Source organism: Somniosus microcephalus, unplaced genomic scaffold, assembly GCF_052327205.1.
Source record: "Somniosus microcephalus isolate GS21.2 unplaced genomic scaffold, FLI_Smic_1.0 unresolved_chr2, whole genome shotgun sequence".
Taxonomy (NCBI): domain Eukaryota; kingdom Metazoa; phylum Chordata; class Chondrichthyes; order Squaliformes; family Somniosidae; genus Somniosus; species Somniosus microcephalus.
In genome coordinates, this window is record NW_028225180.1 from 33063670 (window position 1) to 33081694 (window position 18025).

General features: G+C 45.0%; 1 protein-coding gene across 1 annotated transcript in view; it reads right to left on the bottom strand.

The window, feature by feature from the left end:
* LOC147092432 (uncharacterized) overlaps window positions 1-3861 on the bottom strand; it is a gene marked incomplete at its 3' end in the record, with an annotated part of 35862 nt that extends 32001 nt beyond the window's left edge. The window contains exons 1-3 of the mRNA XM_085975593.1: window positions 3807-3861; window positions 2736-2888; window positions 1278-1438 (exon numbers count right to left, since the gene is read on the bottom strand). Of these exons, the coding sequence (XP_085831719.1) occupies window positions 1278-1438; window positions 2736-2888; window positions 3807-3861 (369 nt within the window). The remainder of the gene's footprint in view (window positions 1-1277; window positions 1439-2735; window positions 2889-3806) is intronic.
* Between the last annotated feature and the right edge of the window lie 14164 nt (window positions 3862-18025).

Genomic DNA, 18025 nt, shown 5'->3' on the forward strand with positions numbered 1-18025 from the left:
GAAGAACGTACATGATCTGATCTGGCCAGGAATCGAGGCAGTAGGCTGCATATACCATAGAATGGATGATATTTGCGAGTCATTGGTGATGCGAGAGATAATGCAGATTGTGAGTGTTTAGAAATTAAGGAAGTGTTTAGTTCGATGTAAAAATAGTGGCAGGGAAGGTGTTGGAAAGGCAGAGAGAGGCAGCCATGCTGTGAAGAGCGAAGGAGGTGAGGGCTGGACAAACCGATTTGGATACGTTCACTAGAAATCTCCAGAGATCCACACCACCGACTGTGGTTGAAACCAATCAGATGGTTCACTGAAAACAAAGGGCTGCTTTGATAGAGAATGGACGGAAACTCAAGAGCTTGAATTCCAACACTTTAGCTTTAAATATCAGTTAATTTCTTCACGTAAAATTAGAAGTATGTCGCTATTAATGTTTTATTTATTCCGGGGTTTCCACTGGTGCTGTGCTGAGGAAGGATGATGATTGTTCTGCTACAGGTATCTTATTAACTTATTCATTTCGATTCGTCTTGGCTTGGCCCGTGCAATCCAACAATTTGGGGTAATTGATCAATTGATAGAACGCCCTCCATGTGCGCTTTCAGAAACTAGACTAAACCCATCCCCTGCAGAAATGCGGCCATTGCAATTCCCTTTAGACCGAGACGTTTCGCTGTGAATTCACAGATTTGATTTTAGTCCTGACCTCCAGGGTGTTGAGAGTTGCCGATTCGCCGATGGTAATGTCCTTAATTGTAAAGTGGAGGTGATGAGATTCACTCGTGGTGGAGATGCTCATTGCCTGGCACTTGTGTTGCACGAAAGTTACTTGCCACTTACCTGGTCAAACCTGGAATTTGGCCAGGTATTGCTTCATACAGGGATGGATTACTTCATTTATGGTGGAATTTGGAATGGAGCTGAACACTGTGCAATCATTCGAGTTCAGCCCCAATAGTGACCTTATGTGGGCTGGCCATTGAAGTATCACTTAACGATAGTTGGGCCTAGGGCGCTGCCATGAAGCAAACATAGTTGTACCATAAGATGCTGTTCTCTTATTATTTCTGCATTAATTGAAAATTATACAGCAAATTAATTTACCAAAGAGGTATCTGAGAGGATCGCTTCAAATGTTTTTTACATGGGCATAGGAGTGATTTTCAGCGTCACTATGGACTACTGCTTATATTGTTAGGTTGCTCGGAATAGAGTTAATCAAAATAGCCGATCATATAACTCTTTTAATACTATAAGTTTCACCCATATATGTTGCATACCTCATGATCAGTTTCAGTAAGCACCTTTACATCAAAAAGCGTCTGACTAACATCCTCCACGAATTCTTCAATTGAATGTTCTAGTCTCTGCCGGTAGCACTCGATACTTGTCCGCAGCTGGACATCCGGGCCGCTCTCCAGAATTGGTCGGGTTTCAGGACCTGAATGTAAAGTCAAGTTGAAAATGAGTACAGACTAAAATACTGTGCTACTTTGAAGCAATGTATAATTAGAATTAACTACTAGAGCAACAGCGTTTAGTAAAGCTTTGCAATCAGTGACACTGCAAGTGGCGCCTCAGAGCGAGGAATTAAAAATTAACGCTATCTCTTTTTGGCTTATTTAGGAGGAACGGCGCAGGCCTTGCAATATTCGAAGGTGGCTAAAGTAAGATATAAGTAGAAAGATGGGGTTCCTTAGGGACAGTGTCATTGGGATTGACGTCTTTGCCTGGGGTGTGGAGCAGAAGAACCGATACACTTAAGACCACAGTGAGGGAGAGATGTGTAACAGAAAGGATGTTAAGACTGTAGGGATAAGGTGGGCGGGGCCGTAGATTTGGTTAAAGTTTAATGGGGCAATTTTTCAATATATCCGTTTTTGAATAAGATCGGAATATTTTTCAGTGACCAAATCGTTTACGGATAAGTGGAACAGAGGGTGAATTATTGAATCAAGCAATACAGCTGTGGACAAGCTGGGGATTATAACGGGGTACGCCAAACGGTCATTTGCGGAATCGAGTCTAAATCACACAAAAGCATGGATACAGTAGCAGCAAATATTCATATGGAAGTGCAAGTCCAGAAAAATAACGTATAATTGTTCCCGACGTTGATCTGAGACTCCAGGTTAGATTTAATTCTTTGGAATCAGCAGATGCTGTGGAGCAATTAGACATAGTCGTGACTTTCACATGTTTGCCTGAAGAGCTAATAAATAATATACAGAGATTAATAATATGAAACACTAAATGCAACTTCATTCGTGCTTCCATTTTCTTTTATTATTTCAAGGAAAACGAAATTGTGAGCAATCGTAATATTGTGAAGCCAAAAGCCAAATTTAAATGTAAGCGAGCATAAAACATCAAAGACACGGGGCGGGGATCATGTTGGAGTAATTGGTGAGAGGTAGCTCTACTAAATAAAGGCAATACCTCATCAACAACAACAACACCTTTAATGTGAAAAAAATACTCCAAGGCACTTAAGGAAGTTTTAATGAGGCATGAACACGCACATGCTTGCCGAAGAAAGAGATTGTAAGATTTCAGGAAGACTTACATTAATTGTAGTCATAAAGTGGTTTTTAAGGGGACCCTTAAGGCTACTGAGGTGGCGTTCTTTAGGGAGGGAATAACATAGTGCGAGGCATCGACTATGTATCTCTCTTCTTCACTCTTTGTATTTCCTGCATTATTATTGCCTGGCCAAGAGCCAGCATTGTTCTCCTTACTTCTCTGTGTGTAATCTTTTCCGCGATGATCTCTCCAGTTTGTCAACCAATAAGTTACAAAGACTGCTACTGCTCCCAACACTGTTGCAGCAATGCCTGTACATACGACGGGAATTATGTATTGTTCTTCCGTTATTGCTTTATCGCCAATCACTGTAAATTAATGAACAAGTATCCAGCTGTTGTTATTCAAGTATTCTTTGACAGTCCAAACAATCTAAACAAATTGGAAAAGCTGCAGGTGTGGCAAAGCCACCAAGGGACTCCTGTATAACTGTATAACTGCCTTTAACAGAGTGCTACAGCACCTAGGTTTGTTTACAGTATGTAAATAGCCCATTCTGGGTAAGTCCCAGAACCAGCGCGATGACGTCAACGCGTTGGTCACGTGACATCCCGAAAGGCGGGAAACGTGATGATGCTCTGACGTCAGACTGGGAGGTTCCCAGTTCAGACCTCTGTGAAGCCAGCATTAAGAAATACCTGTTGATTGTTTCTGCTGCATGCCATTGTTTGTTCTCTAGTTTACATTAAACTTCATTTTATTATCGGACTGACTCAACCTCAGTACTTCAGTTAGGGATCTGTCGATTCCTACATTGGTGACCCCGAAGCTTCGCGGACGATTTTCGCGGAGGAAGCGCAGAACAAAATGATGGATGTTATTGCAGCGACCTTGAAGCTCCCTCAATTTTGGGAACAACAGGCGGCCTCCTGGTTCATCCAAGCGGAGGCTCAGTTCCAGCTTCAGAACATCGTGCTGGATCAGACCTGTTGTCTTTACTTGGTCTCTGCACTGGACAGCTCACCGGCTTAGAGGATCATCAGTCTGCTAGAGACCCCACCCGTAGATAACAAGTATGATACGGTTAAGGCGCGACTAATGCAGCTTTTCAGCCTCACGAAAGCAGGGCGTGCACGACGTTTACTCATGCTGCCCGGGTTTGGCGATGCCAAGCCGTCTGAGTTGATGAGCCAGATGCTCATGCTCCTCGGTTCAGAGCCGCAGTGTTTTCTGTTTCGGGAGCTGTTCCTGAGCCAGCTCCCCGAGCAGGTGCAAGCAGCCCTCACCAGGTTGGAGGCTACGTAAGGTGTAGCGTTCGCGGCTGAAGCCGGCACCATTCATGCGATGATGCAGCAGCACTGCGCCACCTCGAAGCATCCCGCCCCGAAGAACCCTGCCTCGGCACCTCCACCATCCGGTCTCTGCTACTGCCACTCCCGTTTTGGTCCAAAAGCCAGATGCTGCCGTCCTCCATGTAGTTTCGTGCCAAATGCACCAAGAAAGCAACAGCACCGACTGCGTGAACAGAAGGACGACCCCGAGGTCAGTTTCGCATCTACGATGGCGGTTGGAGTTTCCGGGAATATTGGAGTTGTTCGAACAGGCTTGTCTGACCTCCTCTGCGATTGACTTTTGAGGTTAAAGACACTTCTGGGGGGGCACATGTGGCAAAGCCACCAAGGGACTCCTGTATAACTATATAACTGCCTTTAACAGAGTGCTACAGCACCTAGGTTTGTTTATTGTATGTAAATAGCCCATTCTGAGTAAGACCCAGAAACAGCGCGATGACGTCATCCCGTTGGTCCCTTGACGGCCCGAACGGCGGGAAACGTGATGACGTCATGACGTCAGACTGGGAGTTTCCCAGTTCAGACCTCGAAGCCAGCATTAAGAAAAGACCTGTTGATTGTTTCTCCTGCATGCCATTGTTTATCCTTCAGTTTACATTAAACTTCGTTTTATTATAGGACTAACTGGACCTCAGTACTTTACTTAGGGATCTGTCGATTCCTATGTAGGTGCATTAACTTCCATTTATCGTTTGTGTACCGCAATTTTCAGTTTACTTTTTAATATCCTCTGCTGTTTTTACAGTTTCTCTTTGTCAGATAATCGCAATCTTGTGCATTTCTACACTTTGCCTAAAAAACGGGTTTATAAGTTTCCGGCTGGAGGTTTATCAGAAACGAATGCGAATTGTGGCTGAGTTTACTCTGCACTTATTTCCATCTATTAGTTCAAAGGTTAGCATTATTGTCACACAACAATGAACACTGTAATATATTCGAGCCAATACTTATTCAGATATCGCCATTTAGTTCTTCTTTTGGGTTCTGACTCGTTTGGGATTTTCCAGTTATAATTGAAATCGAAACAATACTATAAGATTGGTCTGCTTAAAGGCAGAAGCTGCATTTTCCCAAGTTATATTCCTACAAGAGTAGGATGTACTTTTAGAGATATGCGCTTGCTCCAGATTCCCCACTAAAGACCCACTAATTCAAATTAACATTATTATATACCTGCTGGTTGAAATCTATGAACCATTGATTTAAAAACTGAATTAAACGCAATCGGTTCTGAAATCGGCTATTAAAATGATGTCTCTTCAGTGACACTTGTAAATGTATCAATCTTTCGTGGTTTAGTTGTACATTTTTATTTTGTGACTAAATATACTATTATATTTAAATCCGCGGTTTTAGCAGCATTTTTACGAACTGTTCAGACGGCTAAACCTTGTTCATTCGATATCCCTACTACTTATGAATAAATATCCGTGTTTGAAATATACAAATTGAAATGTTATCACAACAAACAACGCCGATCCTGTTAACAGCGAATGCAAGTTTGCAATACAATAACGGGAATAGTGTAATTGAGAGGAATGGGTGGAAGCTGAAGACGATCGTTAAAATACATTGCAGATAAACACTCTAAAATAAAGAATTAATGTTGCAGATATGAATCATATTTAAATCAATTTGCTGTGTCAGGTACTTATTGGGAATCCTCATTGTTAGTTATTGCCTGAACCGGAATACAGAAAGTAGCATCCTTTCGAATCAGAGGCCACATTAGCCCTTACTACCTGCACGGTTATTCAGTCACTCCATTCAAGCTTCAACAACTTTTTCACCACTCAGGTTTTATGCAATAAACCACGCTCCTCCTTATCCCGTTTGTCTTTTCAATCCCACTCCCAGATGATCAACGCCAACTTCACTCACAATTAGCTTCCCTTCCATACTCTGCTCCCTCCAGATTCCTGCCCACTTCATCTTATTTACTTTTTGACATCCCATGCTTCACTCCCTCCTTATAAGTCTCGGTGTTTTTGCTTTTCCCTCCTTTCTCAATGTCGGCACCGAAGCTTCCTCTTGACGTTCCTCACTTAACTGGGATCCTGCTGTGATTTAACTGAACTTAATTTGTCAGCTAATAAAAGCAATCTCTCCCTTTATTGATAGTAATGTTGCAGGGGCCGTCTACTGTGGCGGCCGAATCAATATCCACCACTTGACAAATTTATGCGCATTATTTCCCCATACCGCCAAGATCAAGCAGGTGGCTAAAAAATAAAGTAAAACCATTTAACATCTAAATGAATGAAGAAGAGGGTTAGCAAGTTGGATTGTGAACTTAACCAGCCTAAACTTGTCCGCAAAATTAGCCGATATCCGCTCGAAATTCCTTCCCATGTTGCCGCAAGTCTCTTGCTCAAACGGAAATTGGATTTGTTCATGTATCCCCTTGACTGTAGCCTTTTAATAGTGAGTGAACTGTGCCAGCACAAACTTTGGGTAAATTTAGCACTTGCCGATCATTTAAGATGGGCGATAGTGACTCAGAGATAAACCTAACGATATTGCATATTATCCGTTTTAAACTAGATCCAAAAGCTGAAGATACCACCAATAGTTATAGATAGATTCATCCCGTTATGAGAATTCACATGGGATGTTGAAAACGTGTCCTTAGAGACTGCGCCATCTGGAAATATGTAGCTTGATAGAATTTCAAAGCTATCGCAATGCTTTAGCATTCATGGAGAGACTCGGCTAACCATCAGCCTTGGTTTCCAGGTTTGCAAAATGATGGATCTCCAGAAATAGCAGTGGAGTGGTACTAATTGTCTTGCTCTTCCTTTAACTCAGCGGAGGAACGGTTGCTCGAAAGACCTCCTTCGATGTTAAGACTGTTTCCAGCGATTTAACGTCAATTTTGTAACTGGAGTAGGCATTTCAGAATCTCGTGCATGTTCCTCCATTCAATGAGGTCATGGTTATCTGTATCTTAACTCAATAAAATCGACGTTGTTCTCAATCCATTAATACCCTTGGCTCGCAAAAATCAATGGAACTCAGGTTTAGTATCAGGTCGTCTGTATTTCTGATTGGTCCATTGGAGTACAAGACCATATTTCTGATTGGTCACCTGGGAGGACAAACACACCCAGCAGTTTATCTGGAATTTGTAATTAGATCCTGCCTGCCAGAGTATTCAACATCTTTGCAATGTCTAATTGATCCATTCATTATGACAGTCCGGGTGCAGAGCGGACAGTGCTAACACTACTGTGTTCAATTAACAGACAGAGCTCTCCCTGCTGGGTTACGAGCTCTCACATCGTCCACACTGCCGATTTCAGAGAGGAAGGTTTGAAGCCATGGATGGAACTCAACATGAGTATGAGAATTTTAAAATCAACTTGTTGGTGGACCATAAGCCAATCAATGTTCCCGCTATTTTTGCAGTGCGCGGCTCCTTTAAGGGCATGAGCGGCCTTCGTGGGACATGCATATTGTGATCCAGGCCGAACTGTGGGCGGGAGAACAAGATTCATCTTCGCATTTGTATCACCTATTTGCTCTAATCCTCCATCTTTTGACCTGGATCAAATTCTTCACCACCCTCACTGTTCTCACAGTGCTCCTCCCATCAAATTCTTGACCTTCCCAACCACTGTGATCTGCTGACCATCTCCCAGTTTACCTGAACTTCAGCCCCCCAACATGTTCCTGACATTCTCTCCGGCCGAATTCCTCCCCTTCTCTCCCCGGATTACTGAATCGAAACCACCTCCCGCCCATGCTTCTGACCTTTCCTCCTTGAGTTCCTGACATTCACAAGCCCACCATCCGATCTCTGAAGTTCTCCACAGGGAGCCGAGGGAAGCCTGCCTGCTGAGGTTGCATGCTGCAGCTGCCGCAAGGTCAGGTGCGCATGCATGGTTCTGGTGAGGCGGCGATTCCTTAATTCTGAATGAAGAGTCGTGTTTGTGTGAAGTCCGTTATTGGGGGGTGCATGTGTGTGTCTCTCTAGGCTAGTTTGCCAGAAGCATCTTTACCACTTGAAATACTCGAATTGACGTGGTATCTTACTTTGAAATGGAATACGTTACACTTGAGTTTAACTAGAATAGACATCGTTCATAGGATATCTTAATTGTAGGTTTGCAACAATATAAAAATAAAGTTGTTCAAGTTTATTAACTTGTTGTGGTGCACAAATATTCGTGTGGACTAAAATAGTACCATTAAACGAATTTGCATTTTAAGCACCATGCTTAAGATACAGTTTAATTGCTAATATTTATCAGTAACACGGTTACATGTAAGTTAAATTTGGAATACGTGCAATGCACCTATTCATAACAGTTATAATATCTAAACTAAGAGGAGACACCGAGGGACACACTCACTGGAAGTAAACACACCGCAGGACACACTCACTAGAAGGAGACACCGCGTGTCACTCCCATTGAAAGGAGATATGCTGTGGGACATATTCACCAGTAGGAGACACCATGGGATACCATCACTGGAAGAAGTCACATGGCGGGATAAACTCACTAGAAGGAGACATTGCGGGACACACTTAATGGAAGGAGTCACCGTGGGACACACTTATTGGAAGGAGACACGCTACGGGACACAGTCACTGGGAGGAGACACCGCGAGACACACTCACTGGAAGTAGATACGCCGCGGGACACACTAGCTAGATGGAGGCACCGCGGGACACATTCACTATAAGGAGACACTGCAGGACACACTCACTGGAAGGAGACACACAACGGGACACCATCACTGGAAGGAGACACACAACGGGACACACTCACTGGAAGGAGACACCACGGGACACACACACTGGAAGGAGACACACCACGGGACACACTCACTGGAAGGAGACACAGCGGGCCAAACTCGTTGGAAGAAGACACACTGCAGGACACAGCGACTAGAAAGAGACACCGTGGTACACAGTCACTGGAAAGAGACACACTGCGGGACACAGCCACTAGAAGGAGACACCACAGGACCCAATCACTGGAAGGAGACACCACAGGACACACTCACTGGAAGGAGACAATGCGGGACACATTCACGGGACTGAGGTCGAGGCCCTGGAGCGAGGACGATGCCCGGGGCTAGGAGGGGGTCTAGGAGAGAGGTCGGGACCCAGGAGCGAGGACGAGGCCCAGGAGCATGAACGAACCCAGCAGCGAGGTCGAGGCCCAGGAGTTGTGCAGCGTGGACCAGTAGTGGCGTCAGGAGTACCACACTGATGCCTATGAAACCAAGGGAAAGAGGACGTGTGGGAAAGAGGGAGGAAGACAGTCGGAGTTTGGTTGTGTGTGTGTGCCGATGTAGCAGAGCCTGGTCTCCAATCCTCTTGGATCCCCTTGCTGTTGGCTAAGACCTTGCTCTGTCTTGCCCGTGTGGTAGCTTGTGTGCAACGACCAATTCTCATTAAAATAATTCACGCACCGGAATCTTCCACCCTTTAAAATGAAGTTCAGGAACTGGAAAGTCAGGACACTCATGGACAACCTCAAAAGTGAGAGACCAGAACACCGTACTGCGATCGTTGCCCGGGTGCTCAAACGTTTTGACATAGACATTGCCACCCTAAGCGAGACCTGGCGGGCAGCGGGAGGACAGCTCAAGCAGCAAGGCGATGGTTATACCTTCTTCTAGAAAGGCAAACCTGAAGAAGAATGCCGTCTCCATGGGGTAGGCTTCGCCATTAAAAATGAGTTAGTTGAACTTCTCAGAGACAACTCTTGTGCAATTAACGCACACCTCATCACTCTATGGCACACACTAGCCGAGAGCCAGTGCGCTATGGTCATCAGTGCGTACACCCCAAAACTGGAAGCCACAGATGCGACAAAAGAGGAATTCTACTCCAGCCTCGAACAATCCCTGTCCTGAGTCCCAATGGGCGACAAGCTAATCGTCCTTGGCGACTTTAACGGCAGAGAAAGAAAAGGTCACAGACCTCTGGGGAGATATGATCGGCAGAGATGGGGCAGCGAAAGACAACTCCAACGGTACCCTCCTGCTGATGAAAGGCTTAGAACATGGCCTTGTCATAACAAACACCAAGTTCCATCAGAGAGACAAGTACAAGGCTTCCTGGCAACAACCTCGCTCCAAGCACTGGCATCTGCTGGTTTACGTCATTATCCGAGCAAGAACCGCAAGTACATGTGCATCACCGTGCCATGACAAGAGCTGATGACTACTAGGCAGACCACCACCTAATCTGCTCTGTCATCTCCATCAATGTGGACCCAAAACAGCGGCGGCAACAGAAGCAGCGCCATAGGAAAATCAACATTGGAGCACTGAAAGGCTCTGCTAAGAAAGTCCTATACAGTCTGTGCCTCACCACCAAATTGACGACTCCCAGTGACTCAGAGACACAGAGTGTCCTCAGCGCCTGGTCTGCACTCAAGGCCTCCATAATCAGCACCTGTGAAGAAACACCCGGTCACTCGACCACGAAACACCAAGAGTGGTTCGACGAGAATGACAAGGAGATGTAAGAGCTAAGAAGCCACAAACGCAAGGCATTCCTGGTCTGGAAACAGCAACAGAACTCGAGAGCAAGAAAGCAGCTCTACAGACGCCTGAAGGCCGAGGTCCAACAAAAAACTGGCGACATAAAGAACAGATGGTGGGTGGAGAAATCGCAGAAGATCCAGCAGCTAGCCGACAACCACGACATGCGTGGATTATTTAGTGCAGTCAAGACCACATAAGGCCCAAGCACCCAAGGTCCTACCCCACTATGAACCAAAAGCGGACAGGTACTCATAAGAACATAAGAAATAGGAGCAGGAGTAGGCCTATCGTCCCCTCGAGCCTGCTCCACCATTCAATATGATCATGGCTGATCTGATCCTAACCGCCAATCTACTATCACAGAACCATCTCCCGAATCTAACAGAATTAGACACACAAAATAGGAGCAGGATCAGGCTACACGGCCCCTGGGCCCGCTCCGCTACGCACAGGGCCATATCCGATCCGAACCTAGACTCAAGTCCAAATTCCTGCCTGCTCCCCGTAACCTTTAATTCCCTTTACTTCTAGGAAACTGTCTATTTCTGTTTAAAATTTATGTAATGATGTAGCTTCTGCAGCTTTTTGGGGCAGCATATTCCATGGACCTACCACCCTCTGAGTGAAGTAGTTCCTCCTCATCTCAGTTTTGAAAGAGCAGCCCCTTTATTCTATGTCTATGCCCCCTAGTTCTAGTTTCACCCATCATCGGGAACATCCTCCCCGCATCCACCCGATCCAAACCCTTCACAATCTTATATGTTTCAATAAGATCACCTCTCATTCTTCTGAACTCCAATGAGTAGAGTCCCAATCTACTCAACCTCTCCTCATATGTCCATCCCCTCATCCCCGGGATTAACCGAGTGAACCTTCTTTGTACTGACTCGAGAGCAAGTATGTCCTTTCTTAAGTCTGGACACCAAAACTGTATGCAGTATTCCAGTTGCGGTCTCACCAATACCTTGTACAACTGAAGCAATACCTCCCTATTTTTATATTCTATCCCCCTAGCAATGAAAGCCAACATTCCATTGGCCTTCTTAATCACTTGCTGCACCTGCATACTAACCTTTTGAGTTTCGTGCACCAGGACCCCCAGATCTCTTTGTACTTCAGTACTATCCAGTTTCTTCCCATTAACATAATAACTTGCTCTACGATTTTTCCTGCCAAAGTGCATAACCTCACACTGTCCAGTATTGTATTCCATCTGCCAAATCTCTGCCTGTCTATGTCCCCTTGCAGGTTTTGTATGTCCTCCTCACTCACTACATTCCCTCCCATCTTAGTATCATCTGCAAACTTTGATATGTTACACTCGGTCCCCTCCTCCAAATCGTTAATATAGATTGTAAAGAGTTGGGGACCCATCACTGACCCCTGCGGAACACCACTAGCTACTGATTGCCAGTCTGAGAATGAACCATTTATCCCAACTCTCTGCCTTCTGTTAGATAGCCAATCCTCTATTCATGCCAGAATATTACCCCCAATCCCGTGATTTTTTATCTTAAGCAATAATCTTTTGTGTGGCACCTTGTCAAATGCCTTTTGGAAGTCTAAATACAATACGTCCACTGGTTCCCCTTTATCCACCCTATATGTTACTTCCTCAAAGAACTCCAGCAAATTTGTCATACATGACTTCCCCTTCATAAAACCATGCTGACTTTGTCCTATTAAATTATGATTATCCAAATGTCCTGTTACTGTCTCCTTAATAATGGACTCCAAAATTTTACCTACCACAGATGTTAGGCTAACTGGTCTATAGTTTCCAGCCTTCTGTCTACTGCCGCTTTTAAATAAGGGAGTTGCATTAGCAGTTTTCCAGTCTGGCAGGACTTTTGCTGAGTCCAGGGAGTTTTGGAAAATTATTACCAAAGCATCCACAATCCCTACCGCCACTTCCCTCAAGACCCTAGGATGTAAGCCATCAGGTCCAGGTGATTTATCCGCCTTGAGTCCCATTATTTTACCGAGTACCACTTCCTTAGTGATTTTGATCGTGTTTAGCTCCTCCCCCCCTATAGGCCCCTGTTTGTCCAGTGTTGGGATATTCTTAGTATCTTCGACTGTAAAGACTGATATAAAATATTCATTCAGTGTTTTTACCATCTCCATATTTCCCACCATTAATTTCCCAGTCTCATCCTCTAAGGGACCAACATTTACTTTAGCCACGCTTTTTCTTTTTATATAACAATAAAAACTCTTACTATCTGTTTTGATATTTTTGTTAATTTACTTTCATAATCTATCTTCCCTTTCTTAATCAATCTTTTTCTTATTTTTTGCTGTCTTTTAAAGTTTTCCCAATCCTCTATCCTCCCACTAGATTTGGCTACCTTATATGCCCTTGTTTTTAGTCGATTACTATCCTTAATTTCTTTACTTAGCCAGGGATGGCTGTCTTTTGTTTTACACCCTTTTCTTCTCAGTGGAATATATATTTTTTCGAAGCTGTAAAATAACTCCTTAAATGTACACCACTGATCATGTTTCGTCTTACCCTTTAATCTATTTTCCCAATCCACTCTACTCAATTCTGCTCTCATACCTTCATAATCTCCTTTATTCAAGCTTAGCATGCTTGTTTGAGATCCAACCTTCTCACCCTCTAATTGAGTATGGAATTCAACCATGTTATAGTCACTCATTCCAAGGGGATCCTTTACTAGGACATTTTTAATTAATCCTGTCTCGTTACACAGGACCAGATCTAAGGTTGCTTGCCCCCTGGTCGGTTCAGTTACATACTGCTCAAGAAACCCATCCCTAATACACTCAATGAACTCATCATCAAGGGCAGAGAGGGAGTCAGCATCTCCTGGAAGGAGCACTTTGAAGAATTCCTTAACTGAGTCTCTGTCTTCGATGTGAGTGTCCTCAACTCCATCCCGCAGCAGGCTACCCGCCACCTCCTCAGCACAACCACAGCCAAGTGTAAGGTTGAAAATGCCATCTGACAACTGAAGAAGAACAAGGCCTCAGGAGCAGATGAAATACCCGCCGAGGCGCTAAAACATGTAGAAGAAGCAATATTGACACAAATACATGAACTCATTTCTCTTACTAGGAGCGAGGAGAGCATACTAGGGGATTTCACAGTGGTCGAAATCGTGTACATCTACAAGAATAGTGACAAGTCCGACTGCGGTAATTACAGAGGAGTCTCCCTGCTGCCTGCTACAGGGGAAGTCATTGCAAGAATCTCCTCAATCGCTTTTTCTCATTGGCTGAAGAGCTCCTCCCAGATTCGCAATGCAGATTCCGCCCACTAAGGTGCACGATGGACATGATCTTCACCACGCGTCAACTGTAAGGGGAATGCAGGGAGCAGCACCAACTGCTGTACATGGCCTTCCTTGAACTCACCAAGGGCTCCGACACCATCAATTGTGAGGGATTATGGAGTGACTTCCTCAAATTCGGCTGCCCTCAAAAGTTTGTCACCATCCTCAGTCTGCTTCACTATGACCTGCAAGCCATGATCCTGACGAATGGATCCAACACAGACCCAATTCATTTACGGAATGGGGTTAAACAAGGCTGTGTCAGCGCACCAACACTCTTCACGCTGTTCTCACCCTCAGTAAGCTCCCGGCTGCAGTGGAGCTAGTGTACGGAACAAAGGGGAAACTGTTCATCCTCTGTCAGCTCCATTCTAGATCCAAGGTAATTGCATCCTCTGTCATCGAATCGCAGTATGCATGCAATGCTTTCATCTGCACACACTCTGAGGTCGAACTCCAAACCACCATCAACAACTTCACCAAAGCGTACTAGAGCATGGGCCTTAAACTAAACATCCGTAAGACAAAGGTCCTCTACCAACATACCCCCACCACACATTGCTGCTCCTGATTATCAAAATCCTTGACGAGGCATTGGACAACGTGGACCACTTTCCATATCTCGGGAGCAGACTGTCAACAAGGGCAGACGTCGATGACGAACTCTTACACCGCGTTCAGTCTGCCATTGTAGCCTTCGGTCGCCTGAGGAAGAGAATGTTTGAAGAACAGGACCTCAAACCCAGCAACAAGCTGATGGTCTACAGAACAGTAGAGATACACGCCCCCCCTGTATAGTTTAGAGACATGGTCCATGTAGAGCAGGCACCGCAACGTACAGGAGAGGTACCACCAACGCTGCCTCTGCAAGATCCTGCAAATCCACTGGCAGGATAGGCACACCAACATCAGTGTTCTCGCTCAGGCCAACATCCTCAGCATCGAACCTTTGACCACGCTCTGGCAGCTCCATCGCCCGCATGCCCGATTTGAGACACCCAAAACTGGCGCTCAACTCGGAGCTCTGACATGGCAAGAGAGCCCCAGGTGGGCAGAGGAAACCCTTCAAGGACACCCTCAAAACCTATTCTGAAAAAGTGCAACATCCCCACCGACACCTGGGAATCCCTGGCCCAAGACCACACATAATGGAGAAGCATCCAGGAAGGCGCCGAACAGCTCGAGACTCTTCGCTGTGAGCAAGTGGAAGCCAAGCGCAAACAACGCAAGGAGCGCACGTCAATGCAAGCACCCCACGCACCCGCCACTTAAACCACCATCTGCCCCATTGGTGACAGAGACCGTAAGTCCCGCATTGGACTCATCAGTCATTTGAGAGCTCATTTTTAGTGTCAAAGCACGTCATCTGGAATTTAACATAGAGGTACAGCAAGCAATTAGGAAAGCAACTGATATGTTGGCCTTTATTACAAGAGGATTTGTGTACAAGAGTAAAGGCGCCTTACTGGGGTTATATAGGCCCTTGGTGAGACCTCAACTGGAATATTGTGTACAGTTTCAGTCTCCTTACCTAAGGAAGTATACCATTGCCATAGAGTGAGTGCAACAAAGGTTCACCAGACAGATTCTTGGGATGGGGGATTGTCCTTACGCTCCAGCAGGATCCCGCAGTGTCATGATTCAGCAACTTCCAGCACCCTTTAGCAGACTGAGTCTCAGGCTCATGCTTCAATCTCCAGGCTGGCTGAGGCTCAGCCTCCAGGTTGGGCAACGTGGTTCGGCAGACCCCACTTCCGCCTTCATAAATAGCACTGTCCATTCCCGATCGGATCGAGTGCGCATGTGAGACCGCATGCGCAATGATGAAATGGTGTGCATGCTCAGATGGAGTCTAAGACACCGTGGAAAAAATCACCCTGTCAAAGTTATTACTTCAATGAGCGACTAATGTTATTGGTGTGCGATAGTTCCACAATCCTACCATCCTTCACGTGAACTGTTTCCTAACTTCACTTCTTATTGCCTTGGCTCTGAATTTAAGGTTATGTACGCTTTTCCTAGACTGCCACACCAATGAAAAAAAGTTTCTCGCTCTCTACCGTATCAACCCCATCAGAAACCTAAAGACTTCAATCAAGTCACACCTTAACCTCCATATTTCAAGGTAAAGCAGCCTACATTATGCTTCTCTCACCATAATCCAACCTTGGAAGCCTGGTAATATTCAGGTGAATCTGCACAGCACCCCTTCCACGTCAAAAATATCCTTCGTAATTTTTGGTGCCCGGAACTGTACACCATACTCCAAATGTGTTCTAAACAGGGCTTTCTTCCATTTATATTCTAGACTTCTATTCCATTCCTTTTGCATTTAAAAAATTGTTTTATACCTGACGACAACATTTTAATGATCTGTGTACATGGACCCCTAAATCTGTCTGGACCTCCACTTTGTTCCTAGCTTTTCACCATTTAAGTAATACTAGGATTTATCATGCTTTATCGATCCTTCAGCGATTGAAAACTGTTTCCATTTATTTACTCTTTCTAAACGCTCCATGATTTGAAAGACCACTATCAAATCTTCTCTTATTCTTCTCTGCTCCAAGGAGAACAACGCCAGCTTCTTTATGTACCTTGGGGAAATTAAAAGCAGATTGGGTGACCAATTTGTGGAACACCTCCATTCAGTTCGTAAGAGTAACCCCGAGCTTCCGGTCGCCTGTCACTTTAATTCTCCACGCCACTCCCACTCTCAGATCTCTGTCCTCGGCCTCTTACACGTTTCCAATGAAGCTCAACGTAAGCTCTAGGAAGGGCATTTCATTTTTCTATTAGGAACTCTACATTCTTCTGGACTCAAAATTGAGTTCCACAATTGCAGTCCATAAACTCTGCCCCTGTTTTTTTCAAGCGGCAGCAGTTGATGCCTCTATTTGTGAAGCCCGGGATCCCATATGCATTATTACTTTCGTAGAAGTCCCGCATATCACACTTCATACACTTAACCTGCAATGCCATTTCAAGTTGTTAACAGATAATTATAGAATAATACAGCACACCATGCCTCTGCCGGCTCTTGATAGAGCTATCCATTTAGTTCCACTGACCTGCTCTTTCTCCATAGCCCTGTAAAATCCCTGTAAGTATTTATCCAATTCCATTTTGGAAGTTAATATTGAATCTGTTTCTGCCACCATGTCAGGCAGTGCAGTGCAGATCAGAACAACTCACGGCATCAAAAGAAAGTTTCCTCATGTCGGCTGTGGTTCATTTTTCAATCATCTTAAATATGTGTTATCTGATGACCGACCCTGCTGGCACGAAAAGCTCTTTATCATTCTGTACCTGTTCTGAATCTATCCCATTTAACCCGCTTGCAGTACCACACAACACGTTGGAGGGTGGCCTCAGTGTGAAGACGGGACTTCTTCTCCACAATGACTGTGTGGCCATCACTGCTACGAATGCTGTCATGGATAGATGCATCTGCGACAGGTAGTTTGGTGAGGTCGAAGTCAAGTAGGTTTCTCCCTCGTGTTGCTTCTCTCATCACCTGTCGCAGGCCCAGACTGGCAGTCATATCCTTCATGACTCGGCCAGCTCGGTCAGTAGTGACGCTATGAGTCACTCCTGGTGATGGGCATTGAAGTCCCCCACCCAGTGTAAATTCTGTGTCCTTGCTCCACTCTGCTTCAAAGAGGTGTTCAACGTGGAGGAGTACTGATTCATCAGATGAGGGAAGGCGTTAGGTGGTAATCAGCTGCAGGTTTCCTTGCCCATGCTGGACCTGAAGCCATGAGGCTTCATGGGGCCAGGATTTAATGTTGAACACTCCCATGGCCACTCCTTCCAGACTGTATACCACTGTGCCGCCACACTTGGTTGGACTGTCCAACCTGTGGGAATGGCCATGCCCTGGAAGGGTGGTGGAGGATTTTGAGACTTTGGCTGAAATGTATTTTTTTTTGAAAATGACAATTGCTTGACTAGTGTGTTGGACAGCTCTCCAAATTTTGGCACAATCCGCCAGATATTTGTGAGCAGGAGTTTGCAGGATCGACAGGGCTAAGTGTGCTGTTGTCATGTCCGTAGCCAATGCCGAGTGGTCGGTCCAGTTTTATTCCTAATATTCTTTGTAGCTCGCTAGGCCAATTCACAGGGCGGTTAAGTCAACCACATTGCTGTTTGGTCTAGAATCACATATAGGCCAGATCAGGTAAGGATGGCAGATTTAATTTCCTAAAGGACATTAGTGAATCAGATGGGTTTCTTTTAAGGAAACCCAATAGTTTAATGGTTACCATTACTGATACCGTCTTTTTCCCCAGATTTATTTAATTCACTGTATTAAAATTCCCCAGCTGCCATGCTGGGATTTGAACA